Source organism: Oncorhynchus gorbuscha, linkage group LG19, assembly GCF_021184085.1.
Source record: "Oncorhynchus gorbuscha isolate QuinsamMale2020 ecotype Even-year linkage group LG19, OgorEven_v1.0, whole genome shotgun sequence".
In the NCBI taxonomy this organism is placed as follows: Eukaryota; Metazoa; Chordata; class Actinopteri; order Salmoniformes; family Salmonidae; genus Oncorhynchus; species Oncorhynchus gorbuscha.
Genome location: NC_060191.1, coordinates 6,872,832 through 6,900,731, shown reverse-complemented (window position 1 = coordinate 6,900,731; position 27,900 = coordinate 6,872,832). Strand labels below are relative to the sequence as shown.

At 42.2% G+C, this 27,900-nt stretch overlaps 4 protein-coding genes across 7 annotated transcripts; 1 reads left to right on the top strand and 3 right to left on the bottom strand.

Moving 5' to 3' along the window:
* Positions 1-175: 175 nt before the first annotated feature.
* Positions 176-6,922, bottom strand: nop2 (NOP2 nucleolar protein homolog (yeast)). Its single transcript, XM_046314407.1, has 16 exons — positions 6,790-6,922; positions 5,933-6,060; positions 5,732-5,774; positions 5,561-5,628; positions 5,151-5,404; positions 4,804-4,993; positions 4,460-4,659; positions 4,234-4,323; positions 3,956-4,043; positions 3,658-3,798; positions 2,169-2,308; positions 1,982-2,071; positions 1,760-1,882; positions 1,482-1,579; positions 1,237-1,373; positions 176-1,128 (listed from the first exon to the last, which is right to left on the bottom strand). Exons 2-16 carry the CDS (start codon positions 6,036-6,038, stop codon positions 659-661), a joined length of 2,238 nt encoding a protein of 745 aa, XP_046170363.1. The 5' UTR covers positions 6,039-6,060; positions 6,790-6,922; the 3' UTR covers positions 176-658.
* A 2,326-nt stretch (positions 6,923-9,248) lies between these two features.
* Positions 9,249-11,681, top strand: LOC124005832 (histone H1-like). Its single transcript, XM_046315435.1, has 3 exons — positions 9,249-9,870; positions 10,481-10,773; positions 11,001-11,681. Exons 1-3 carry the CDS (start codon positions 9,579-9,581, stop codon positions 11,526-11,528), a joined length of 1,113 nt encoding a protein of 370 aa, XP_046171391.1. The 5' UTR covers positions 9,249-9,578; the 3' UTR covers positions 11,529-11,681.
* A 486-nt stretch (positions 11,682-12,167) lies between these two features.
* On the bottom strand, positions 12,168-14,901 carry emg1 (EMG1 N1-specific pseudouridine methyltransferase). 2 transcript variants are annotated; one of them, XM_046315116.1, is made up of 5 exons: positions 14,410-14,901; positions 13,910-14,011; positions 13,671-13,761; positions 13,334-13,542; positions 12,168-12,632 (listed from the first exon to the last, which is right to left on the bottom strand). In XM_046315116.1, exons 1-5 carry the CDS (start codon positions 14,629-14,631, stop codon positions 12,519-12,521), a joined length of 738 nt encoding a protein of 245 aa, XP_046171072.1. In that variant the 5' UTR covers positions 14,632-14,901; the 3' UTR covers positions 12,168-12,518. The 2 variants fall into 2 exon arrangements, with proteins under 2 accessions (XP_046171072.1, XP_046171071.1); XM_046315115.1 differs by having other exon boundaries at positions 13,671-13,812; positions 14,410-14,870.
* A 977-nt stretch (positions 14,902-15,878) lies between these two features.
* Positions 15,879-26,675, bottom strand: kel (Kell metallo-endopeptidase (Kell blood group)). Of its 3 annotated transcripts, none has more exons than XM_046315112.1 (17): positions 25,712-26,675; positions 24,519-25,356; positions 24,247-24,374; positions 23,988-24,140; positions 23,755-23,826; positions 23,450-23,638; positions 23,141-23,301; positions 22,876-22,993; positions 22,669-22,764; positions 21,783-21,881; positions 21,609-21,686; positions 21,349-21,452; positions 21,152-21,241; positions 20,959-21,026; positions 20,150-20,310; positions 17,303-17,392; positions 15,879-17,175 (listed from the first exon to the last, which is right to left on the bottom strand). In XM_046315112.1, exons 1-17 carry the CDS (start codon positions 25,799-25,801, stop codon positions 17,029-17,031), a joined length of 2,682 nt encoding a protein of 893 aa, XP_046171068.1. In that variant the 5' UTR covers positions 25,802-26,675; the 3' UTR covers positions 15,879-17,028. The 3 variants fall into 3 exon arrangements, with proteins under 3 accessions (XP_046171068.1, XP_046171070.1, XP_046171069.1); XM_046315114.1 differs by having other exon boundaries at positions 21,349-21,395; XM_046315113.1 differs by having other exon boundaries at positions 24,247-24,371.
* Positions 26,676-27,900: the final 1,225 nt, after the last annotated feature.

The window sequence follows — 27,900 nt, the reverse complement described above, 5'->3', positions numbered from 1 at the left end:
ATCAAATCTAAGTACCGGTATTTTATTATCAATCGATAATGCATACGGATATTGTATTTGCACCGTGTCATAGACTGAATGTAATTTATTAAACATACTGTTTATGAAAACTATCTAATAACATATTTGATGTCATTCACAGCCAACAATACTGCAGTAATATAAAAACACAAAATGGGGGCAAACAATCTGAAACATTTTATTGTCTCAAGGATTAGTCTTTACAATACATATCAAGTTGACCAAAAGACACAAAATGAAATTAAAACAAACCGATAACATTGCAAGGAAAGAATAAAATGTGAAATTGTGATGCTTAATGAGAGTTGAAGTTAGAACATTGCCCTCAACCAGAGCTAGGATCATATTACCATATACCTAACCTAGAACCAATCATCCACGAGGGCCATGAAACATTTCTGATCCAGTATCTGTGTGGTTAGGGACATCTACCTACTCCAAAAGGGGCTGAGGCTCAGGGCCCTCGAAGGAGGGCCTACTGCAGAGATTTTCAGTCTGAAGGGAGGCAATATTTAACAACGCTAACATGCTCTGCTCAACTTTTGTTAAAATTACTGATCTGTCATGAAATTTAGACCTCTGACTAGCGACAACTGCAAAAATAATGTCTTCATTTTCATAAACATTTTATACATGTTCATTGTCCAACCTCTTCTTTTTTCAGCAGCTTCTTTAACTTATTGAATTTGTTCTTCCCCATTCTCTTCTTGCTCTGCATGGGGGATTTCCTCTGTTTATCGCCCTTTTTCTCAAACCTGCTCCCTTCCTTTGACTGTTTGGTCGTTTCCCCTTCTGTTTTGACTGTGTTGGACTTCTTGTGCTCTCCATCCACTTTCACAGTCCCACCATCCATCTTAGCGATCTTTGCCTTTTTCGGCCCAGTTGGTTTCTCATTCTTTTTCAAGGTGCTTGGGTTTGTTGTTTTCTTGCCGATGCTTTTGTCTGGCTTCCCGTTGGCTGTGGCCTTCTGTGACACAGCTGGCTTGCCAGGGACTGGCTTCTGCTTCTTGGACTTGTTCTTAGACCCTGCTTTAGATGGCCCGTCCTCATCAGAGGAATCAGCTGTAACCTCTACTGCCTCAGATGGCTTGGTTTCCTCGTCTCCGTCTGAAAGTGACAATAACAGGATGTTAGTTTTACATAACAAAAGTGATGTTTCCATGACACCAGACAAAGCATTGTGGTTTATTAGATCCAAGATGACATCTACTTTACCTTTGTCAACTGCTGTGGTTGGGACCGTGTTGGAGAACTTTTTCAGCTTGGCCACAAAGAAACCGTCCATGTTGTGGGAATGAGGATAGAACCGGCGTGAGAGTTTCAGAGAGGGATGGAATCGTCTCTCTTTGAATCTAAATGGAGGAAATATATTTGTTCATATTGCACGAGAAAAGGGTTTGGGGGTATGGGTAAATATCTGGATGAATGTGAAAAATGTGGTGTTCTTATAACCCCTTTACCTGGTGAAACCTTCTTTGCCAAAGTCCAGTCCAGTCTGGACGAGTTTGACATTTCTTTTCTTGAGAGCATAGTCCACTACCCACTCGTTCTCCTCCACCTGGTGATGAAGTCAATTACGTAATTTCAGCTATTCTAGTCCAAATGAATTTAACCAGACATTTTGTACATGCACCAACAACAAAAAGTCTACGATAAAGTGAATTGCAATGATTTATTGTAAGTAAAGCCCCACAATTTAGATTGTGTTTATTTGCCATCAGTGTGACACTGTACCCACCATTATAGAGCATGTGCAGTACACCAGATAGCCTCCAGAGGGAGACTCAGCGTTGACAGAGTCGATGGCCGCCAGGATGAGCTCCTTCTGCAGGTGGGCCAACCGTTGGATGTCAGACTCGTCCTGTAGGATTAGGAAGACATGAACAGGAAGTTGTCATTAAAGGCCAGTGTATACTGTAAATCTAAAGGCCCGTGTAGTGTTTAATAGGTTTTTTCTCACTTTACTGGTCTTCACAGCAGGGTCTTTGGAGATTACTCCTGTGCCTGAGCAGGGAGCATCAAGCAGCACTCTGTCAAACCCCCCCATGACCTGCAAATATAGTAACCAACAGGTTAACATACATACTGATATTGTGTCATACAGTACATGTATAAACTGCATGTAGAGCAAGAACCCCTCTCATTACCTTGGGGAACTGCCTCCCGTCGTAGTTACAGATCATTGAGTTGGTGACTCCCAGACGGTGGATGTTGCCCACCACACTCTTCAGTCTGTCAGCACTGGCATCATTGGCCACAATCACACCTGTGTTCCTCATCAACTGGGCTGTGGGACACACACATATACACAATAAATAAGTTATCCAATAAAAAGACAAGTCTTGCCTGTCAAGCCACCAGATCAGGGGTTCTTTATATTTTTCAGGATCGGGCCCAAATGAGAAATTAAGTGTTTTCCTGAGACCGAAGCACATGAAAACATGCCCCCTTTTGAGGGCCCTAAGCGAGATATGGTTGGGGGGCTCCCCCACCTCGCAGGCAAAACATTTGAGTTTTAAAGTTAATTTCCTGCAATTCTACACACTTTGCCATGACTTATGCCATTTTAATATGATATCTGAGTGAGTGCCTAACAAAATCAATGGGGGGTCCCTTGGAGGTCAGGGCCCTTGGAGGTCAGGGCCCTTGGAGGTCAGGGCCCTTGGAGGTCAGGGCCCTTGGAGGTCAGGGCCCTTGGGCATGTGCACGGTCAGTATTCGACCATGATTAGATAGCTGGCTAGACTAACTTACCAATCTAAAAAGTGTTTGCTGACATGGCTAATTAAGTAACTGTCAGTAACTAGGTTACCAAACAATCGTCAACAGATTCATACAAATATTCCAAAGTCTGCATAAAGAAAGTATGCACATTTTCCCACAAGTGGTGTGTTTTCACTAAACTGACTTCCGTGATGACGTAACGTAGTGCACACAAAATGTACTTTCACACTTAGGTTTTCATGTTCTGAATAAATATCTAAAGTTTCCATCACCTTTTCAACTCTGCTGATAGTTCTGTCACAAAAACGGTTGCGTTACACAGAAAATGTGCCTAGTCTGGCCTTGGTACGTGCGCTCTCAGATGCAGTCCGGGTAGGCTAATCTACATTGGGTTTTTTATGGATGAGAGCGAGAATAGTTTTATTTGTCAAACGGCAGTCATGCATCGATCATCATGTCACCAGAACAAGACCCATGATATTTATTGGAGAGGAGCATCAAGTTCACCACCCTGTGAAGTTGATCCTAACTTATTTCATTTGTAGCCTAATAAATTGCATGGTTTCCCCAAGTCACGTTTCCACCGAAGTTTCTCGCATAATTAATTTTAGACAAAAAGATCCCACCATGTCAGCCGAACAAATGATGTCGGCATTTATAGTAATATATATATATTTATACATTACGACTTCACTCATCTAAAAACTGGATGGAAATATGGTTATTGACTGACATAGCAAGAGAAAAACAGCTGCTGCACAACCACATGTCAAAATGATGTTTTCTTCTATTCTAACTCCCATGTCGAAACACAAGAAAGGCTGCCCTTGATTGTTAGGCTAATTGGAGAGACCAACAGCAGTTAACAGTATTGTAATCATGGTCATTCAACTCTCATTTTTAACATCCTCACCCATATAAGTGGTCTTTCCCCCGGGAGCTGAGCTCATGTCGAGCACAGTCTCCCCCTCCTGGGGAGAGAGAGCCATGACAGGCAGGAAGCTGGAGGCTCCCTGCAGCATGTAGTGACCAGCTAGGTACTCTGGGGTCGCACCTGGGAACAAGAAAACACAGCTAGGGTATACACACATCAATTCATAAATGTATACTTACTCATAACACACAGAAAGCAGGATAACAGTAGTAAATAGAGAATTAACATTCTAATCTTTCATAACAATATAAAAAGGTTTCACTGTGCTGGTACTGACCTATGGGTACCGAGGAGTCGAAAATGACCAGGCCCACTTTAGACCACTTCCCTAGAGGATCCAGATTCACCCCTCTGTTGATCAGGGCCTGGGACAAACATACATGTCACTTGGTCAGTCTGGCAGAGGAACAGGCATTACTAATAGCATCCAATTATCCTTTGGTCAATTCCAAATGGACCTTTAGTCTTAATCCTTTCAGAGATACACAAATGCCTAGGGGTTAGGGGTGGATTTGGGGCACCTTTATTTGATCCAACTTGAAATAGATTTGTTACCTGAGCCAAGTCCCTCCTCCTTGTCTTCAGTGTATTGGTCCGAATGGTGACAGGTCGCTGAATTTCATTGGCCTCCAGGAAATCAATCAGCTACAAAGCACATAAAACGAGGGAAGCCTAAGTTCAGCATGATGACAAAACCGTTACAACAAAACGTAACGTTCCAAAGATTCCTGTTCATTTTGTGTTTCTATGACATTTGGGAGAACAAAGCAATGACACATACCTCTGACACTGGGAAGATATCCAGCAGTTTGTCTATGAGGAAATTGTTGTAGCTGTAGTAAGTGGAAAGATCCTTTTTGAGGAGAGAGAGGTACTCTGTTCTCTCTTTCCCCTCCTCCCTCTTGGTAGCAAAGTGAGAGAGAACATCCACGTTGTCCTTTATTCTCTGGTGGATGGTCTGCAGGTCTACAAGCAAAACACCTGCAATCACAGGAGAGAGAAAGAAACTCACTACAGATCGAGTCCACAGGCACTGATAAAGAACATGTAGCAATGTGTAAACTGGCATAACAAAAAGCAGAACTGTCAAATCTAAAAAAGTACAAATCTAAGCTTTAAACTGACCCTCTTTTGCAATCTCCTCTGCTCCAGGTAGTATGAATTTGTCCATATCATCTAAATTAGCCTGTACCGTGTCATCTTCATCCATGTCTTCATCTCCACTCTTCCCCTTATTTTCATCATCATCACTCTCCTGGCCCATTGCTTCCTGCAGCTTCTTCTGCTTCCTGGCAGCTCGCTCGATGGGGAGCAGCTGAACGAGGGATGAAAAGAGGAGTACGGAACAGATGATTCAACAGACAAAGATTCAGCACCTTGCTAAACAACAGTAAGAACTTTGAAGGACTAACATTGTTTTGCTATTTAGAACATGTCCTGGACACATAAATTCAGTGAATAATTTCACATACCTCCTCTCCATCACCGTCTACTTCTCCCTCTCCTTCACTGCTGTCCTCCAATGCACCGTAGTCATCAACCAGGTCATCATCGTCACCGTCTCCTTCAATTAGCAGTTTTTTCCCTTTATTGTTCTCCCCTCCCTCTTGTCCCTCGTCCTCTTCCTGCTCCCATTGGCTGTCACTGTCGTCCTCGTTATCTGATTGGCCGACCTCACGCTTCCTCTTTGCTGGCTTCAGCCATTCACTGTTTTCATCTGTGAATCCTTGAGAACAGGGGAAACAAACCAATTAAATCCCCATAGACATTCATGGCTATTGTATTGAGAACACAGTGAATGGATGGGGCTGTCTGACTCTGGATCCACATGGACTGGGGTGACCTACCCCCCCCCAATGCTTACAAATGAACAGTAACTTACCTTTTTTTGGCTCCTCCTTCTCAATGCTTTCCTTGGGCTTTTTGGTCACTTGAGCTCGCTTCCCAGCTCTACAAAACATCATCATCATCTTCAGAAAAAGTGTGTGACACATTACATAGTGGTTTTAAAAAAGGGATTGATGACATAACATACAAAAGATTACAAACTGACCTTTTCCTGGACCTGCTTGACAGTCGTTTTGGTGCAGTATCCTCTGCAAATGACAAGCATAGTTAATGAGCATCAACCTCTAAAGCTTCATGTCTCATTCCCAGTCATGCATCTTTGCTTTAGTGCCACTGTACTCCCAGCAAGTGAAGGAATACTGAGCATGTCTTCAGAAGCTGTATGTTATAATAGCATCCCTCTCACCATCCGTTAAGAACTTGGCCAGCTCAGTCTCTGCTCCTTTCTGCTTCCTGGACTTCCGCCCCGGCCCCTTCTTCACATAAGTGGTGGGATCCAACTTCCTGCCCATGACTGACACCTACACAGGTAGTCTGGAGAGAAGATATAGCTCGTGATCATGTTGGATTTAAACACAAAGGCATAGGATCAGAATGGAATTAAAGTAGTCACTAATAACTATGCACTGTTGGCAGCTCTGAAAGATGGTAGCTAGCTATATTCTCAGTAACATGTTGCTCAGAATCTGTTCCAAGAATGTTGCAAATAACAAAATGGTACATGACGACAGATCAGCTTAACTTAAAAGTGTTTACTGAAAATGCTCCAGAGAACATATCACCCAACTCTGACCAGCACTGACGTGGAGAAATAAAAAGCTATGTGAAATAGAAAAAGTTGTCTTTTACATCACGGTGTAACATGTAACGTAAGTTATTATAATAGGCCTTTTCACATGACAAATCGGCATTCTCGTCATACGAATGTTATGTAGCTATCGAGCTAACAACTGTTAATGTTATAGTACACTTTTCCACGAATGCTAAAGTTATCCATCAATGGTATCCCCCTATATTCAAGTATGATGATGTGCCGGTAATTAGCTAACGACACGTTGACTTATTTTAAAAACAGACGAGTTGCATTCTAGAGACAACCCAACATTCATCAAATGATGCTGCTATGAGCGGTAAAGAATGTTAGTTCGCTGGAATTTGATATCACATACGCAGTGCAAGTCCGTCACCATGACTTGTTCATTCACTTGTGTATGGCACAAACAATCAAAGCATTTATCTTTACGACAACTCTCCAAAACCCACCTTTGCAATAGTTAAAGTATAATGTTTTTATTCGATCCTTGATTCCAGTTAACAGATCAAATTTACGCACATGTGGTTTTTCCCTCGCACACGTTGATTCCCGGAAGAAACAACCATGCGTTTCCGGCGCATGTGATATACGAAGGCAAAATGCTAATTTTGTTTCGTGTAGACCTACATGACAATTTTTCAGTACATTATTATTTTGGCCAAATTTCATATACACAAATGTAAATTTACAAACAGAAAACCACATTTTCGTATCCTACAAAAAGAAATTGAACTGTATTTTAAGACGGTTAAATGCTCTACTAACAAAAAAGCTGTTAGAATAAGTAAGTATATGCATGTCCCTTAAGGTCCTTGTGTAATTGTAATGTGATATTGTACCCCCTAGCTCGATTGTCCATTGTTTGTAATCTATGTTTGCTTGTGTTCCCTCATGTGCTTTATGTATTGATTTGTTGTTAATAAAATATATATATTTTTTAAATAAATAAATAAAATAAATAAATAAAAAATAATAAAATTAAAAAAAGACAATTTTTCAGTTGGATGCGTTGTCCCGATTAATAATATGTTATTTCCCTGGGACATTGACAATCAGAGAGAATAATCAAAAATATTCGATTATATACTGAACAAAAATAGAAACGCAAAATGTAAAGTGTTGGTCCCATTTTTCATGAGCTGATGGAAAACAGATAAAACGCTGCACACTGCTGCTCATGCTCCCAGTTGATATTTATAACAACGTTTCGACCCTTAAGTCTTCATCAGGCATCCATATCCCAGGTGGGGGTGGAAGGTCCTACATATATAGGGGTAGTACTCAGTGACATCACTTCCTAAAACAGGTGGTAAAAAATGTACAACATAGGTTCACAATATTAACATTCAATGTATCAAAATATGTGATCAATATTTACTGTAATATACATACACATACAATAATAAATTAGGATGAAAAAATATATAATTTGAACATTTTGAAACTGAAATAAAAGATCCCAGAAATGTTCCATATGCACAAAAATAGTATTTATCTCAAATGTGCATAAATTGATTTACATCCCTGTTAGTGAGCATTTCTACTTTGTCACGATAATCCATCCATCTGACAGGTGTGGCATATCAAGAAGCTGATTAAATAGCATGGCCATTACACAGGTGCACCTTGTGCTGGGGGCAATAAAAGTCCACTAAAATGTACAGTTTTGTCACATAACACAATGCCATAGATTACTCAAGTTGAGGGAGCAATTGGCATGCTGACTGCAGGAATGTCAATCTGAGCTGTTGCCAGAGAATTTAATGTTAATTTCTCTATCATAAGCCAGGTCCATAGTGGTTTTAGAGAATCAGAATGTCCAACAGGCCTCACAACCGCAGACCACACGTAACCACACCAACCCAGGACTTTCACATCTGGCTTCTTTACCTGCGGGATGGTCTGAGACCAGCCACACGGACAGCTGATCAAAGGGGGTTTGCACAACCAGGGAATTCTGCACAAACTGTCAGAAAACATCTCAGGGAAGCTCTTCTGCGTGCTCATATTCCTGTAGTTCAGCATCGTAACCAACTTCAGTGGGCGAATACTCACCTTCGATGGCCACTGGCACACTGGAGAAGTGTGCTCTTCATGGATGAATCCCGGTTTCAATTGTACCGGGCAGATGGCAGACAGCATGTGTGGGCGAGCGGTTAACTGATGTCAACGTTGTGAACAGTGCCCCTTGGTGGTGTGGGGTTATGGTATGAGCAGGCATAAGCTACAGACAGTGAACACAACTGTATTTAATCAATTGCAATTTGAATGCAGAGGTACCGTGACGAGATCCTGAGGCCCAATGTCCTGCCATTCATCCGCAGTCATCACATCAAGCTGAAAATGTCCCTGTACTTCCTTGGTCTGCCTGCATACTCACCAAACATGTCACCCATTGAGCACGTTTGGGATGCTCTGGATCGACATGTACAACATGTTTCAGTTCCCACCAACATCCAGCAACTTCGCACAGCCATTGAAGAGGAGTGGGACAACATTCAACAGGCCACAACCAACAGCCTGATCAACTCTACCAGATACTGACTCGTTTTCAGATCCAGTCTCCTACCTTTTTTTTAAAGTATCTGTGACCAACCGATGCATATCTGTATTCCCAGTTATATGAAATCCATAGATTAGGGCCTAATGATTTTATTTCAATTGACTGACTTCCTTACATGAACTGTAACTAAAATATTTTAAACTGTTGCATGTTCCGTGTACAAGGGAGCTAAAATAATGTAGAAAAACGAATGTCTCAAAATGTAAATGATTTTTCAAAGTGTGAATTAACAGTTACAAAGAACAACAAATACCAACCAAGCACCACACGACTTTATTGCGGAGACGTTTCGTTCTCCTTCAATGACACTCACAGACGGTAGTTTTATTATACGCAAATAAGCGCCACCAACCAGCACACACCTAAGCTTTGCTTGCAGTGAGGAGCTAGCTCAAACCTAGTGTATGTTGTTGCTGGCTTGTTGATTTTCTTGCTTCTGGTGACCCGACCCGCGTTCAATATAATTATCGAACGACCGTTTAAAAAAAAAATGTTTCGAACGACCGTTTGAAAACTGATATTGTTGTTTTTTGTAAATTGAAATTGATAAAACGTCGTCATTTCGTTCGCTAACGTATCCCACTTTCCCAACTCACTGTTTACCCAAATATAGTAACGTTAGCTAGCTATCTTTACTTTATGTGATTTGCTCGACCACAACTTGTAATCAACAATATGCCTAGAAACGCCCGCAAAAAGGAAGATGTCAAACAAGAGAGAAAAGGGAAAGTTAACATAGAATCAAAGGGAACAGTTACAGTAATCAACCGAGGACAAGAGAAAGTTAAACGTAAACCGCCAGTAAAACCACCGGTCAAGTCGCCCGTGAAGCAGCAAACGAAGCCAGTAAAAAACCCAGGTGGTCGGGGCCTTGGGAAAGCAGGGGCTAGACGTTTGGGTCAGCTATTGAAGCGTGCAATCCAAGAGAAGAAGAATGTTACAGGAAACGAAAAAGTGCCTTTGCCAAGTGAGTGATCTAGCTAGCCAATTTCTTTAGCTTGTTCAATATTTGCTTGCGCATCCCATTGCAGCAAATTCGGGGGGTTGCCCCCATTCCCAGGTAGCACAAACCCACAGAGTTTTGTCTTTAAACAAACCTCTGGCCGGTGTGGGCTAGAGGTGGATGCTAACGTTACCTGGGAACCGGGGCCAGAATGGCATCTTGTCAACTCCTAGCTGTTACACGAAGAGATCGGAACATTTTGACGAGGTCACTTGGTTTTGGGTCAAGGTTGCTACACTACCCCCATCCTTCAGAGAGCACGTTCTTGTGCTTCACTAGTTAATTGCGGCGCCTGCACTCTTGATGACTGCAACCAGGGGATATCTAATTTCTAACACCAATGCAGCAAAGTCAGGGGGTAGTCACAAATGGGTCTTGAACCCAGGACTGTCAACCCAACACATCTGGTGCGCCAAGACATCCAAAGCTCTTGACCAGGTCGCTAGGTGTTGGGTTAAGGTCACTACAATATCTTAATGATTTGCAAAAAGCAATTTTGAAGTATGTGATGTTTGTGTCATAAAATATTGAATAACTAATGTGTATCCCCATCTTCATCTCAATCTGTATCCAGCGACCCCAGTTCGCCTGTTCAAGTACCAGGCTGAGGCTGCATCTGCACCCAAAACCAACGATGCAAGGCGTGTGGCTACCCGGGTCTCCCAGCTCATCCTTCGGGTAGTCTCCCAGTGCAAGCACCGGGGTGGCATCTCCATGGTGGACCTCAAGCATGCCCTGGCTGCTGGTGGCTATGATGTCACCAAGAACAATACCCGTGTGAATTTAGCTGTGAAAGGCCTGGTGAGGAAGGAGACACTGGTGCAGACTACTGGAGTTGGTGCATCTGGGTCATTTAAACTCAACAAGGTAACTGTTTAAGTAATACATTTTTGTCTGTGTTTTTTTTGTTTTAGCTCATTGGCAGTTTGATTTTCCACTGGCTCATTTCACCTGAGTAGGAAGCAAATTGCACCACGGTGCATACTTCATTGATAAAAGGTGCTCAAGTTGTCATTGTCAAACCACAACCAGTTATTTGGGAATTTGAATTATGGAGATGTTTTCTCTCTCGTCTCCTGTTCTAAAAACTACAGAAACTGACGTATGAGAAGAGAGTTAAGACAAGAGCCATGAGAGACCTTGAAGCAGCTGAGAGAGCCAAGCAGAGAGACCGTGCAACAGTCGAGAGAGCCAAGCAGAAAAAAGGAATTTTGAAGCCAGCAGCAGAGAAAGGAAAGGCCTTGAAACCAACAGGAAAACCTCTGAAACCAGGAGCAAAAACAACTAAACCAGCAGGAAAAGCTCTGAAACCAGGAGCAAAAACAACTAAACCAGCAGGAAAAGTTCTGAAACCAGGAGCAAAAACAACTAAACCAGCAGGAAAAACAGCTCAACCAGCAGACAAGAACAAAACAGTTGCTGGAAAAGGTCAAAGGGAAATAGGAGATAGACCAAAACAAGTTGGCAAAAGCCACAAACCAGCAGGACAAGCATCAAAATCACCAGCCAAGGTCCAAAAAACAGGCTACAAAGCCCCTAAACCTGCAGGAAAGTCCTTGAAAGTAGCCAATAAGAAAACTCGTAAAATGGTTGTAACCCGCAATACAAAGCCACGGATATAGTGACCTGGGGTTGCTAAAAGATGTGCTTCCTTGTGGAAATGGACTGAGTATGGACTAAAAGAATAATATGTCCATAGTAGATTTGGCAAATTACATTAACCTTACGCATGACTGTTATATTTTGTCAATGTAATAAAAACCAATACAATGTTACTCACAAATTACATGTACACTACCGTTCAAAGGTTTGGGGTCACATAGAAATGTCCTTTAATCAGAACAGTTTTCAGCTGTACTAACATAATTGCAAAAGGGTTTTCTAATTATCAATTAGCCTTTTAAAACAAACTTGGATTAGCTAACACAATGTGCCATTGGAACGCGAGTGATGGTTTCTGATAATGGGCCTCTGTACACCCATGTAGATATTCCATTAAATATCTGCCGTTTCCAGCTACAATAGTCTACACTATATTTCTGATCAATTTGATGTTATTTTATTTAATGGACAAAACATTGGCTTTTCTTTCAAAAACAAGGACATTTAAGTGACCCCAAAGTTTTGAACAGTAATGTATATTGAGTGATTATTTGACCAGTATTACATGAAAACATGATTTTTGTCCCCATCATGTGTTAAATTGTTTTGTTCCCTACAGTCTCTTTGACAAGGAACAACAGAAACCAGAGGACAAACTATACAGATTATTTCCACTGTATAACCATGGGAACAATGATGCACATGTACAAAAAAACACAACAAAAAAACAAGTAGGAAGACCATATTTGGTGCCAAGTCCTTACAGATGGTGTATTCAAAACAGTATTCATTTCATATCGAAACTACCTTAATTAAGACATGTAAAATACCATTTTTTACACACAATACATATACACCCATAGTATCGTACAAATCCACAGGGGGTAATTGGTGAAATGGACCGTTTCTGTACAATGTTCCTTGACTGTCCAATCCATTTCTAGTCCCTGTAAGACAATGTTCATGTTGACAACCTTTTTAGCTGGAGCAGCAGTGCGCTGTCAACTTCATCACAACACGCCCCAGACCTCCTCAAAGGCAGAGCACATCTTGGCACAGGTGAGGGCAGCAGAGAGAGGGTAGTTACTGATGGAAACAGTCTTCTCTGTGTAGTCCACATTCACCTAAGACAGGAGAGGACAAGCAGAGCTCAAACAAATGCATAATCAATCAAATGTATTTATAAAGCCATTCTTACATCAGCTGATGTCAAAGTTCTGTATAGAAAAAGCAGCCTAAAATCCCAAAATAGCAAGCAATGCAGGTGTAGAAGCACGGTGGCTAGGAAAAACTCCCTAGAAAAGGCCAAAACCTAGGAAGAAACCTAGAGAGGAACCAGGCTATGTGGGGTGGCCAGTCCTCTTCTGGCTGTGCCGGGTGGAGATTATAACAGAACATGGCTAAAATGTTCATAGATGACCAGCAGGGTCAAATAATAGTAATCACAGTGGTTGTCAAGGGTACAGCAAGTCAGCATCTCAGGAGTAAATGTCAGTTGGCTTTTCATAGCCGATCATTCAGAGTATCTCTACCAGAGAGTTGAAAACATAGCCACAGGCAGAACAGTTCAAACTGGAGCAGCAGCACATAATCATCTACCAAATTCCAGCTCCTTTTTTAATTGGTAGAGAATAAAATCAACCAACATCTACATTTCTAACACACTACCTACATCAACAGCACCTAAATCAGCTTCTGCCCCAGAGAAGTAGGATGAAGATGCCCCATAACACTGATCTAAGGTCTATAATGAGGGTGGGTAAGTAAAGCTGATCCTGGATCAGTGCACACGGGCCATTACACTAGAGCCTTAAGCTAAACTCACCGCTCCATGTGCAAATGCCCCGACCACCACAGTGGCGGGCCCATCCTCTGGTACCACGGTGCGGGCGCCCACTGCCTCCCCAGAGGAGAAGGAGGTACAAATACGGGGGCAGCCAGGGGGCAGGTGGTCTGACACAGGGTTCTTGATGAGTTTCAGCAGGCGCTGGGGGCCATCAGCCGCCCTCACACTCAGCTTGTGCAGGAGCTGGACTAGGAGGAGACAAATACAAGTGGGATGAAATGAGAGAGGGAGAAATACAGTACAATAGAGGGGTAGGAGAGGAGGATGGTAGGAGAGAAGGTATATAGAGAATTTCAGCAGAACCTAGCAGGCTTACCCATGAGGCCACAGAAGCGGTTGAAGGTTCGGGGGATGCGTGTCTGTGGGTTGATCTCAATCAGGGCGTTCCTCTCTGTGTGGATGTAAACCTGTAGGAGACCTGCCCTGTTCAATGGACTGTCCATCAGCATCAACAAACACTGGGGGGGGGGACAATTACAGGATATGGCTGGGTTAGAGGAGCGAAGAAGAAAGATGACTGGTAATTCCAGGGTCAAAGTGAAAATGACAGCTTACCTGATGTGTAATGTCAGGTCGAATCTTCCCTGGGTCCCGTCCACTTTTGATGATCATGCCCTTGTGTTGGTCACAGTTCAGCAGTTCAAATGTCTTGCCAACCTGAGGGGAAAGAGTAGAACATGATTAACATCCTTCTTTGATTATGGTGCAACTTCCATGCCCACTATTTAGAACAGGGTTTTCCAAACTTGGTCCTGGGGGCACGTTTTTGTTTTTGCCCTAGCACTACACAGCTGATTCGAATAATTAAAGCTTGATGAGGAGTTGGTTATTTAAATCAGCTGTGTAGTGCTAGGACAAAAACGTGTACAGGGGGGTGGAATGCAATATTCATATCACAAATCTACCAGGCAAGTCTGGTTGAACAGGAAGCTATCTAAATTGTTTATATCCAATAACGCAGGAAGTAAGAGACGCAGCTAACATTAGCTTTAACGTTAAGTTTCCCAACACAGCAGTTGGGTGGCGGAGGTGAATAGCAAAATACTCGTCTTTACCTTCACTGTTTCCAGCGTTGCCCCCTCTAAAATAACTACTAGTCGCCTTTCCACCATGCGATCGTGCAGGCTACGCATATGTTTGGCTGGTTTGGGTTCATATTCGTCTAAATGCTCAAGACCACGCTTGTCACAACTGTGGGCTTCCATGTTGCTTCGGGATGGTAGTCGCCGGAATAACACGTCATACTGATGGAGTTTTGCCAAGGTTCTACCCCTCATTTGAATAATTATGCAGCAGGCGGCCGTCTATGGCGGCAGATTGACGAAGACTGCATTTTCTGAGCTAAACTGACAAAGACGTACCTCTAACAAACAGATAAAAGCTCACATAATTCAGTTTCTCAACCAGTGGCATATGGGCTTTTTGGGTGAGCGCTGATGCCGCCCTGTGATAAGCAGTGCCCACTTTGTCAAAAGATAGGGACGCGAAAATATCTATCATGTCCAGTCCTAGCCGCCTCTCCAGGGTGATGTTGGAGAGACGTATCGCTGCAGAGCTCCACCAACATTCAGTCAAAACACGAATCTAACGTAAATCATGTAGCAGATATAGCATATGGTAGAAAGAGTATGTGGCCTTTTTTGTAGCTTTCAGGCCGGAGATCAAATGTATGACAATGTAGTTAGAAGGAAACGTTTTACATTAGGTTACTCCAATCAAATAGCCTACACTAAATAGCGCCCAATCACTAGTCCTACCCGCTTACCTGTCCACAGTTTTGACCTAGCTATTAGAAACATGTTGTATAACAATCACATATTACATGTATACTGTTGATAATAGGATTTGTAGAAGGGTGAGCCGGTTAAGGATCGATTCAGACAAAGTGGTAAATTGTTATGACAAGCGACAGTTTATTCAGAGTGAAGATAACTAGTACAGCGTAATTGCGGGCCCTTCTATTAGCTCATGAGGAACCAACGAAAAAGCCCCGCTAATCGTTTGCACAAGCAATTAATACAGAATAGAAAGTAGGTTGATTCTAGAAGTTCGGTTCTTCGGATTGGTTCAGGCTCAGGCTGGGGTGTAGTCTTCCGTCATTGGCTCAGTTGTCTGTCCGTCATCGTAGAATCCCTCCATGCCTGTTCTCAGTCACACAATGTTCAGCTAGAAAAAGAGGTTATGTGTGTGCGCTGGTTTGTCTCCAAGTCAAGGTTGTCTCTCCCTATTCTGTTTCTCCCTGCCAATGTGTGTAGGAATCTTATCTGTATGTCCTCGGCAGTTAGTGTGTGTGTGTGTGTGTGTGTGTGTGTGTGTGTGTGTGTGTGTGTGTGTGTGTGTGTGTGTGTGTGTGTGTGTGTGTGTGTGTGTGTGTGTGTGTGTGTGTGTGTGAGCTATCCTGTAGGGGACCCAACATGCTTTACTGTAAAATACGTTGCTATGTATTTAGCAGTAGGCTGGTCACTTGCATAAGAAATAGCAATTCTTTACAATACGTTATTACTCCATAAGAAATACAACTCCCTTCACATTAAAAAATCAACTTTATTTTGTAGAATGATCAGCCCTATATCTATGACCGCACCTCTGATTCAGAGGGATTGGGTTAAATGCGCAAGACACATTTCAGTTGAATGCATTCAGTTGTAAAACTGACTAGATATCCCCCTTTCCATATTCATTTACATCCACACACTTCATACACACTTTTCCAACACTGTTTGTGTCTTTGGCACCATCTAAACTGGCAGACCCACTCTCCTACATTTAACAAAGGTAAGCAGACCAGAACCGCCAAACATAACTAATAGCATCCTTATGGATAACAAGGTGCTTGTTACATACTGCAGTTTTAAATAAAACACAGACAATGTGCATAGTTTTATCTCAGAACCCAGAAACAAATCTCCCATGCACAAGATGTCACAAGAGACTGGATGGATGTGCCTAATGAATAATCAACTCTCCTGTCAGTTGCATTTGGATTTAGTGTTCTGTTCTATTGCCTTCTTAAAGATCTGACCCTTTAAAAAATAAATGTTTGCCTAAAATAACATACCCAAATCTAACTGCCTGTAGCTCAGGACCTGAAGCAAGGATATGCATATTCTTCATACCATTTGAAAGGAAACACTTAGATTAAAAGATAATACAAAGAAAAAAAACATGCATTTTTTTTGTACCATCATCTTTGAAATGCAAGAGAAAGGCCATAATGTATTATTCCAGCCCAAACGCAATTTTGATTTTGGCCACTAGATGGCAGCAGTGTATGTGCAAAGTGTTAGACTGATCCAATGAACCATTGTATATCTGTTCAAAATGTTGTTTCAAGACTGTCCAAATGTACCTAATTGGTTTATTAATACATTTTCAAGTTCATAATTGTGCACTCTTCTCAAACAATAGTAAGGTATTATTTCACTGTAATATCTACTGTAAATTGGACAGGACAGTTAGATTAACAAGAATTTAAGCCTTCTGCCCATATCAGATATGTTTATGTCCTGAGATTATTATTTTTTTGTTACTTACAACCTCATGCTAATCATATTAGCCTACATTAGCTCAACCGTCCCGCGGGGGGGGGCACACTGATCTGTTTAAATCACAGTCTTGTGTGTTCATCAATGGCTCTGCATTTTTGGTAGGAGATGTTACTGTAGATCTGTAGGTCAGCATGTCCCTAAGAGGTGCTGCTGGGGTTTGTTGGGGCAGGAGAGGGTCGTAGGGCAGAGGTTAGAATACCCACAGATGACAGTAACCAGAAAGGAAGGTTCAAAGGGCATGAACTTGTGGTACGGGTCAGAGTCGCAGTTGATCTGAAAGAATATAAAATCAATACAATTATAGGAAGGAAAACATCCATTCGTAGGACCTTCATATGCATGTTAAAGTGAACCTTTTAGACATCTGCCATTGTTGTTCTGTTACTGTTGTTATCCTTACCTGAGTGAATGAAGTAAGGAACAGATGAGTGTGAGAGATGCCTGAGAGAGAGGAGTCGCCAGGATACTTCTTCAAACTCTGATTGTAAGCCTGAGACACAGAGAGTAAAGGATACAGAGGGAGAAATAAGTAGATAAAGCTTTGACAAACATACTATGCCTCTGATACCAATCAAAACATACTATGCCTCTGATACCAATCAAAACATAGTATGCCTCTGATATCAATCAAAACATAGTATGTCTCTGATACCAACCAAAACATAGTATGTCTCTGATACCAACCAAAACATAGTATGTCTCTGATACCAACCAAAACATAGTATGTCTCTGATACCAACCAAAACATAGTATGTCTCTGATACCAACCAAAACATAGTATGTCTCTGATACCAACCAAAACATAGTATGTCTCTGATACCAATCAAAACATAGTATGTCTCTGATACCAATCAAAACATAGTATGTCTCTGATACCAATCAAAACATAGTATGTCTCTGATACCAATCAAAACATAGTATGTCTCTGATACCAACCAAAACATAGTATGTCTCTGATACCAACCAAAACATACTATGCCTCTGATACCAACCAAAACATAGTATGTCTCTGATACCAATCAAAACATAGTATGTCTCTGATACCAATCAAAACATAGTATGTCTCTGATACCAATCAAAACATAGTATGTCTCTGATACCAACCAAAACATAGTATGTCTCTGATACCAATCAAAACATAGTATGTCTCTGATACCAATCAAAACATAGTATGTCTCTGATACCAACCAAAACATAGTATGTCTCTGATACCAACCAAAACATAGTATGTCTCTGATACCAACCAAAACATAGTATGCCTCTGATACCAACCAAAACATACTATGCCTCTGATACCAATCAAAACATAGTATGTCTCTGATACCAACCAAAACATAGTATGTCTCTGATACCAACCAAAACATAGTATGTCTCTGATACCAATCAAAACATAGTATGTCTCTGATACCAATCAAAACATAGTATGTCTCTGATACCAATCAAAACATAGTATGTCTCTGATACCAACAAAACATAGTATGTCTCTGATACCAACCAAAACATAGTATGTCTCTGATACCAACCAAAACATAGTATGTCTCTGATACCAACCAAAACATAGTATGTCTCTGATACCAACCAAAACATAGTATGTCTCTGATACCAACCAAAACATAGTATGTCTCTGATACCAACCAAAACATACTATGCCTCTGATACCAACCAAAACATAGTATGTCTCTGATACCAACCAAAACATACTATGCCTCTGATACCAACCAAAACATAGTATGTCTCTGATACCAATCAAAACATAGTATGTCTCTGATACCAATCAAAACATAGTATGTCTCTGATACCAATCAAAACATAGTATGTCTCTGATACCAACCAAAACATAGTATGTCTCTGATACCAATCAAAACATAGTATGTCTCTGATACCAATCAAAACATAGTATGTCTCTGATACCAACCAAAACATAGTATGTCTCTGATACCAACCAAAACATAGTATGTCTCTGATACCAACCAAAACATAGTATGCCTCTGATACCAACCAAAACATACTATGCCTCTGATACCAATCAAAACATAGTATGTCTCTGATACCAATCAAAACATAGTATGTCTCTGATACCAACCAAAACATAGTATGTCTCTGATACCAACCAAAACATAGTATGTCTCTGATACCAACCAAAACATAGTATGTCTCTGATACCAACCAAAACATAGTATGTCTCTGATACCAATCAAAACATAGTATGTCTCTGATACCAATCAAAACATAGTATGTCTCTGATACCAATCAAAACATAGTATGTCTCTGATACCAATCAAAACATAGTATGTCTCTGATACCAACCAAAACATAGTATGTCTCTGATACCAATCAAAACATAGTATGTCTCTGATACCAATCAAAACATAGTATGTCTCTGATACCAATCAAAACATAGTATGTCTCTGATACCAACCAAAACATAGTATGTCTCTGATACCAATCAAAACATAGTATGTCTCTGATACCAATCAAAACATAGTATGTCTCTGATACCAACCAAAACATAGTATGTCTCTGATACCAACCAAAACATAGTATGTCTCTGATACCAACCAAAACATAGTATGCCTCTGATACCAACCAAAACATACTATGCCTCTGATACCAATCAAAACATAGTATGTCTCTGATACCAACCAAAACATAGTATGTCTCTGATACCAACCAAAACATAGTATGTCTCTGATACCAATCAAAACATAGTATGTCTCTGATACCAACCAAAACATAGTATGCCTCTGATACCAACCAAAACATACTATGCCTCTGATACCAATCAAAACATAGTATGTCTCTGATACCAACCAAAACATAGTATGTCTCTGATACCAACCAAAACATAGTATGTCTCTGATACCAACCAAAACATAGTATGTCTCTGATACCAACCAAAACATAGTATGCCTCTGATACCAACCAAAACATACTATGCCTCTGATACCAATCAAAACATAGTATGTCTCTGATACCAACCAAAACATAGTATGTCTCTGATATCAACCAAAACATACTATGCCTCTGATACCAATCAAAACATAGTATGTCTCTGATACCAACCAAAACATAGTATGTCTCTGATACCAACCAAAACATAGTATGTCTCTGATACCAATCAAAACATAGTATGTCTCTGATACCAACCAAAACATAGTATGTCTCTGATATCAACCAAAACAACTAAGGTGCTGAAATTGAAATAGCCTAGATACCCTAGAATAGATTTGGAATCCCAAAAACTGACCTGTAGTGCGATCTGCAGAGCAGAGTACTGCACCCACATCTCCTGCTGCTGTGCTGGTGACAGCGAGAATGCCCCCTCTCTCCCTGGTCCCTCTGTCATACGCAGGTACTGGTACCGCACACACTCTGCTATGGATCTGGGAGACACACTCTGAGAATGGACTAAAGCACAGGGTGAACAGTCAGGGCACACACATGGATCATGTATAAACCTACACACACATGGATCATGTATGAACCTACACACACATGGATCATGTATGAACCTACACACACATGGATCATGTATGAACCTACACACACATGGATCATGTATGAACCTACACACACATGGATCATGTATAAACCTACACACACATGGATCATGTATGAACCTACACACACATGGATCATGTATAAACCTACACACACATGGATCATGTATAAACCTACACACACATGGATCATGTATAAACCTACACACACATGGATCATGTATAAACCTACACACACATGGATCATGTATAAACCTACACACACATGGATCATGTATAAACCTACACACACATGGATCATGTATAAACCTACACACACATGGATCATGTATAAACCTACACACACATGGATCATGTATAAACCTACACACACATGGATCATGTATAAACCTACACACACATGGATCATGTATAAACCTACACACACATGGATCATGTATAAACCTACACACACATGCATACACACAAATAAACATGTGCAAAATGCAAACTCTGCACATAATTTCATTAACTGCATTACAATCATAGAGTAATTCATTGAGACTATTTGCCTTACTGTTGGGAAGAAGGAGATGGAGAATATCTTTGGCCATTAAAGATCCCAAAACCCCAAAGTTGATGGCCCTGACACAAAAACATGCAAATACTCAACAAAACACACCTTTGAGGGATTTGATTATTTATCTCAATAAGACTACTTTGTTATTCATAGTTCTTTATGTGATAGTAAAAATATGAGTTTGGGTTACCTGGGATAGGTAGGGTGGAAGAGAGGCTGGACAAACATCCCCATGGGAAAGACTAGCTCATTGCCGGAGATAAATGGAGTGAGGGACCAACTGGAGGAGAAGATGGAGAGAATCCTCAATTCTCATATTCACATATTAATAACACATATCTACCCAAACCAAATCACATAGACTTTTCATGACAACTGGGCTCTCACATATCATCTCCTTCAGCCTGGGAAAAGAGTTTGCTTGGTCTCTGGCGCTGGAGGGAGAGAGACTGGATGTAGTTGGAGAAATACATGTGTTCGTCAATTGTCACCTATTAATTAAATAAATGGGGGAAAATTAACTACCAGTATGTATATAGTACAATGTATTATCATCACTGGTAATATGATTCATTAGTGATATTGATTAAGAAATCCTATATCTTATTGGCAATGTAGACTAGTTCCACTACAATAAAATACTATACCTTTGAATACAGTTTGTTTAGTTCAGCTTCACTGAAAATGTTGTTTTTAGTTGAAAGTCTTGGAGTTAGAGACTGAATCTGGGAAAACAGATTGTTCATTTCAAGTGGACAATGAATACACAGTTGTTTTTAAATAAGGGTTCCAGTAAATTACATCCACTGTTGACTTTTTACCTTATTCAAAACAGACATGCGAGACTCCTCATCTCTCCACCTGAGATCAGGTAGTTTGGACATGATGGAGGAATAGACATTCTGAATCAGCTCCTCTGCCTAGAGGAAACAGATAGTACAATTTCAACACACTTAGTTATCTTGTATTTTGTTGCTAAAAATAATATTTCTGAAGATTTTCACATTTGAAAATCATAAATACTGTAGTTCACATAAATACAATTCATCAATACATTTGAGTTCATAATTACATAACATGATTTACAAATGTAATAGCCTATGGGAGTTTTTGGAGTCCATCTTATTTATTTTAGTTATGTTTAGATTTTTTTTATTAATATAAATTGTATTCGATCAAAATATTTTTTTATAGTCATAATGCATCTTGTCTTCCAAATGTTACTGTTCACCTTAATTCTTTAGTAATGTCATAAATGGGAGTATCGAAGACACCCTGAAAGACTTATACATACATCAAAAAATATACTTCTCATCAGAACCCATATTTCTTTATCTCTGTAGCAGTTCAGAGGGGTTGGATTAAATGCGGAAGACACATTTCAGTTGAATACATTCAGTTGGACAACTGACTAGGTATCCCCCTTTCACTAAAATGTGTTCTAAACTCTTCCTCATGACAATTAGGCCTAGGACACAATTAACCTTTTCTATTTATATTTTGTTGCTGCTATTCTTCATCACACATTTCACACACTACATCCTCTTCTGTCTTTGCTTTCTCTATGCACACACACACACACACACACACACACACACACACACACACACACACACACACACACACACACACACACACACACACACACACACACACACACACACACACACACACACACACAAATCACACACACACAGTGCCTCTCACCTCTGTGTATGCGGTGTTCTCTCTCAGCATGTGTTTTAGTACCGTATCAAACCCTTTCTCAGTCTGCAGAACACACTGCCTCCAGCGAGGGACATCCTGAGAGAGGCAAGTAGCAATGAACTACAAGTCCCAGACAATATAATCACTACAAGCCAGTGCTATTCAACTACAAGAGCAAGCTGGGAAATGTAGTCCATATTCAGTTACCTCCTCTGTAGTCCCCAGAGCTAAGGAGAAATTCCTCTCTGTCTGAGTGAACCTGGAGTCCAGCGCGGGTATGACAGTGTGGAGGAGACTGAGGACCATGAAGGTGTGAAGAGGGCCACTAAACAGAAAGATGGACAGGCACCAAACAAACGTGTACTGATTACTATACACCATGCTGTAAGTAACAGAGGTAGCTTGTGTGATGAGAAACCTTGTTATATTTGTTACTGTCTTTTGCATGATATTTTTGATGGATATAAAGTACCTGCCACTCAATTCATGCTTGTTCAGCCATTTGCCGATGATGCGGGACATGTGGACTATGTAAGGGAGGTTGTGCAGGAGGACGTGATCCGATTGGCTAACAGGGTGGGGATGGAAGGTGGTCTGTAGACAGCCCAGCCAATCAATGGCAGGGGCCAGGGTCTGTTCACAAAATAAGAAAGATGCATTCTGTATAGGGAAATACAGGTACACATATACAATAGCTCTATGAGTTAGTGAAGCTTAGGGTAAAAGGAGAGAGAACTAGACACACACACACTCACACATAAGTACATACACACAACCGCACCTGTAGCTCTTTGATGGTAATCCGCTGGTACAGCAGCCCCTGTTGCAGGCGATGCGGCAGAGGAGAGGCAGCTACAGCCAGTTCAGAGGACAGAGAGATGAACAGGCCTATATGGAGAATGGTGCTGCTGGAGGGAGAGCCCAACAGGGCCAGCAACCTCTGATACGAGGCCAGGAACAGACGCAGGATCTGGGGGGAAAAGAGAGAAATAAAGAGCGGGAGCAGAGGGGATGAGAGACATAATGCCAAATGTTGACATCAGCAGATAGATGATATACTATAGAACCGATATAGACTTAGTGTACCTGGGTGTTAGCTTTGGACTTCTGAGTCTTGCTGCTCCATTCAGTAGGTATCTGAAAATCCGGTTGATCAATCTATAGAAAAAAAGTATATGCTATAAATGTATAGTGGATGGGGAAGTTACCCTTTATGTAAAGCTCCAGTGAAAAGTGTTGTATGAATATAATCCATTACTGTATATACTGTAGAACACCCATTAGGTATTACACTGCCCCAGAATCCCAGTCTAACTGACCTGTATGTATCGCTTGTCTCCTTGAGTGTCGTTAGGATCCTTGCCCACATAAACACTAAAGAATGGGAAGGTGCCATAGTCTCTCATCAGTAGAGACAGAGTGGAGTTGAAATCTGTCTGGTTCCACCGGCCTGATACAGCCCAGCCACCCAGCTTAAGGGGGGGGGTAAAGAGAGAGAGAGGGAAATAGTTTTTACCATAAGAGTAGAGAAGGTGTAATCAGTCACCATACCCCACCAATCTATTACAGGGATCTGACCTTGTGGACTAGCCTGAGAAAAGGTTCTGGCCCGGCGGACTCTGTGGGGCCAGTGTCCATACAGGAACGGTAGAACATACAGGCCTTCTGCTTCGCTGAGTTACCCGGGCTGGAGCGGTCCTCAGCTTCTGACAGAGGAACATTATATCAAAGTTTCATTGTGAGGATAAAAGGTCCTGTTATGGAAACGGTTTCAGCAGTTCTATTTAAATGGTTGTGCCAAAGAACAGGTACAAAATCTACAGAGGATAAACACATTTTTAGATTCTCACCCAAAATCTCCCTCATTGTCAGCAGTAGTGCAGTCTGTCTGTCTGGCATTCTGTCTGCTGGAGCCTTTTCTATTATGTCCGTGCCTGTCTCTCTCTCCTTCCTCCCTCTTTCTCTCTCTTTCTCTGCCTGTGCTGCCCTGCTCTTGTGGCCCTGTGGGTGTAGGGGCATGCCCTTGCCCCTCTGTCTCCCCCTGTTGGACAGAGACGCCCCTTCAGACCCACAGGGAAACAGGAAGTAGTCACAGGGCTGAGAGAAGGGGTCGACTGAGATGGAAAGACGGGCGGTAGCCCTCTGACAAGCCGGGGAGGTACATGGAGGAGAGGCTGGCGGTGTGCTCTCTGGTGGGAGGTGCTGCTGGGAGTAGTAGGCCAGGCCCACTATGGAGGCACAGAAGGAGGATGCCAGGAGGAAGAGAAGGAGTACGCAGTGACGTGTCCACACCCAGGGCTTCACCTCCTCTTCAGACGGGGGCTGGGGCTCAGGGAGGGTATCAGGCTGGGGTAGGAGCTGGGGCCCAGGAAGGCTATCCGGCTGAGGCAGGGGCTGGGGAACGGTATCTGGTTGGGGTAGTGGCTGGGGCTCAGGGAGGGTATCAGGCTGGGGTAGGAGCAGGGGCCCAGGAAGGCTATCCGGCTGAGGCTGGGGCTGGGGCTCAGGGAGGGTATCAGGCTGGGGTAGGAGCTGGGGCTCAGGAAGGCTATCCGGCTGAGGCTGGGGCAGGGGCTGGGGAAGGGTATCAGGCTGGGGTAGTGGCTGGGGCTCAGATAGAGGATGTAGTTGGTACTGGAGCTGAGGCTCAGGAAGGGTATTAGATGGGGGCTGCAGCTCACAGTCAATCTAAAAACAAAATTGAATGATAGTCAGTTTCATATCAGGATTATCATGATGCACATTTCTGCTTCATTTAAGACTAATTTGACACGACAGGCTTATAACCTATCTTGTCCTCTATATACATTTAATTAATACTGCATTAAAAACAGGAATACAACTTGAAATGTACATTATGAGGCGCAGGAAAATTGAGAGCTTGCTCCAACACCCCCTCCCCCAAAAACAACTGATGCAATAAGTAGAAAGTGTTGAGCCTGTGGCAGGCCAACATTGATTTGACATCACCTAAAGCATAAATCAGCATAAACTTCATAATAACATTTCATTAAATAATTAAAAGTCCTTCTACAGGTTTTACCTGAGGCTCTGCTGGGGTTTCTGCCATACTCTGTTGTGTCTTGTTCTGTCTGTCTGGGTTTAGCTTGTTGCAGCCACTGACGTTTCTCATTTCTCCCTCACACGTAGCCTCCAGACCTCTATCTCTCCCCCCATCAGCCAGCTGTCATCTCAGCTCTCTATCTTCTTTCATCACTCACTGCTCTCCTCCTCCTCTGACGTTTTGATAAACAGAGTTGCCCTGGCAGCCTACCTCTCTCTCTGGTACATTATCAGGTGGCACTGTGGATCCATTTAGACTGTGACATGCACGTGGGTGTGTTTGATGTGTAGGAGGAATCCTCTTCAACCCTAAAATGACTTTGAGTTTTAACTCAAATGTCATTCAAATGTAATGACAACATAATGTCCCTAAGCAACAGGTCGGTACAGAGCCAATAAAATCCGCCCAACTCTGAAACACAGAAAAAGTCAAAACGTTAAGAGGACACATTGTTACCCTGCATCGAGAGGACAAACATTTTCTCAAATGCAAAAACAGTGCATACACAGCCATCTACCCGCGTCACTATCTGTGCAGCAGAGGGTCTGGTATGAATTGATAGAGAGAGCGAGGGTGTCCTAGAGGTCATCTGGCAATGGAACACGTCACTGATAGCATAGTGGAGGACACGTCACAAGGCCGCTGGGCCAGACGGATTACCAGGACGTGTACTGCGAGCGTGCGCTGACCAACTGGCAAGTGTCTTCACTGACATTTTCAACCTCTCCCTGTCAGTCTATAATACCAACATGTATCTGTGCCAAAGAGCACTAAGGTAACCTGCCTAAATGACCACCGACCCTGAGAACTCACGTCTAGTAGTCATGAAATGCTTTGAAAGGCTGGCACACCAAAACTGCTATCCCAGAAACCCTAGAACCACTCCAATTTGCATACCGCACCAACAGATCCACAGGTGATGCAATCTCTATTGCACTCCACACTGCCCTTTCCCACCTGGACAAAAGGAACACCTATGTGAGAATGCTATTCATCGACTACAGCTCAGCGTTCAACACCATAGTGCCCTCAAAACTCATCAATAAGCTAAGGCCCCTGGGACTAAACACCTCCCTCTGCAACTGGATCATAGACTTCCTGACAGGCCACCCCCAGGTGGTAAGGGTAGGTAACAACACATCCACCATGCTGATCCTCAACATGGGGGCCCCGTAGGGGTGCGTGTTCAGTCCCCTCATGTACTCCCTGTTCACTCATGACTGCACGGCCAGGCACAACTCCAACACCATCATTAAGTTTGCTGATGACACAACAGTGGCAGGCCTGATCACTGACAACGGTGAGACAGTCTATAGGGAGGTCAGAGACCTGACCATGTGGTGCAAGGACAACAACCTCTCCCTCAATGTGATCAAGACAAAGGAGATGATTATGGACTACAGGAAATAGAGGATCGAGCATGCCCCCATTCTCATCGATGGGGCTGTAGTGGAGCAGGTTGAGAGCTTCAAGTTCCTTGGCGTCCACATCAACAAACTAACATGGTCCAAGCACACCAAGACAGTCGTAAAGAGGGCACGACATAACCTATTCCCCCTAAGGAGACTGAAAAGATTTGGCATGGGTCCTCAGATCCTCAAAAGATTTGACAGCTGCACCATTGAGAGCATCACCGCCTGGTATGGCAACTGCTCGGCCTCCGACCTCAAGGCACTACTGAGGGTAATGCATACGGCCCAGTACATCACCGGGGCCAAGCTTCCTGCAATCCAGGACCTCTATACCAGGCGGTGTCAGATGAAGGCCCCATAGTCATATACTGTTCTCTCTGCTACCACACAGCAAGTGGTACTGGAGCACCAAATCTAGGTCCAAGAAGCTTCTAAACAGCTTCTACTTTGCACCCCCCACCCTGCTACTACCGTTATATATGCATTGCCACTTTAACAACCCTACCTGCATGTACATAATTATTTCAATTACCTCGACACTGGTACCCCATGTATATAGCCCTGCTATTATATAGCCCTGCTATTGTTATTCACTGCTGCTCTTAATTATTTTTTCTGACTTTCTTCTTTATTTAAAAAAAAATGTTTTTCTTAAAACTAGATCGTAGGTTAAGGGCTTCTAAGTAAGCATTTCAGTGTAAAGGTCTACACCTGTTGTATTTGGCGCATGTGACAAATAACATTCGATTTGAGAGA

Coding starts and splice junctions, on each gene's coding strand:
- LOC124005832 (XM_046315435.1), top strand. CDS start 9,579: ATGCCTAGAAACGCCCGCAAAAAGGAAGATGTCAAACAAGAGAGAAAA. Junction 9,871..10,480: donor CGAAAAAGTGCCTTTGCCAA/GTGAGTGATCTA, acceptor ATCTGTATCCAG/CGACCCCAGTTCGCCTGTTC. Junction 10,774..11,000: donor GGTCATTTAAACTCAACAAG/GTAACTGTTTAA, acceptor TAAAAACTACAG/AAACTGACGTATGAGAAGAG.
- kel (XM_046315112.1), bottom strand. CDS start 25,801: ATGAGAAACGTCAGTGGCTGCAACAAGCTAAACCCAGACAGACAGAAC. Junction 24,375..24,518: donor GACAATGAGGGAGATTTTGG/GTGAGAATCTAA, acceptor TTCCTCTGTCAG/AAGCTGAGGACCGCTCCAGC. Junction 21,453..21,608: donor TAAACAAACTGTATTCAAAG/GTATAGTATTTT, acceptor TTTAATTAATAG/GTGACAATTGACGAACACAT.
- emg1 (XM_046315115.1), bottom strand. CDS start 14,631: ATGAGGGGTAGAACCTTGGCAAAACTCCATCAGTATGACGTGTTATTC. Junction 13,813..13,909: donor GACCTGACATTACACATCAG/GTAAGCTGTCAT, acceptor CCCCCCCCCCAG/TGTTTGTTGATGCTGATGGA. Junction 13,543..13,670: donor CCGCTTCTGTGGCCTCATGG/GTAAGCCTGCTA, acceptor GTCTCCTCCTAG/TCCAGCTCCTGCACAAGCTG.
- nop2 (XM_046314407.1), bottom strand. CDS start 6,038: ATGGGCAGGAAGTTGGATCCCACCACTTATGTGAAGAAGGGGCCGGGG. Junction 5,775..5,932: donor GGCCAAGTTCTTAACGGATG/GTGAGAGGGATG, acceptor TGTCATTTGCAG/AGGATACTGCACCAAAACGA. Junction 1,374..1,481: donor GGCAAAGAAGGTTTCACCAG/GTAAAGGGGTTA, acceptor TCCTCCATTTAG/ATTCAAAGAGAGACGATTCC.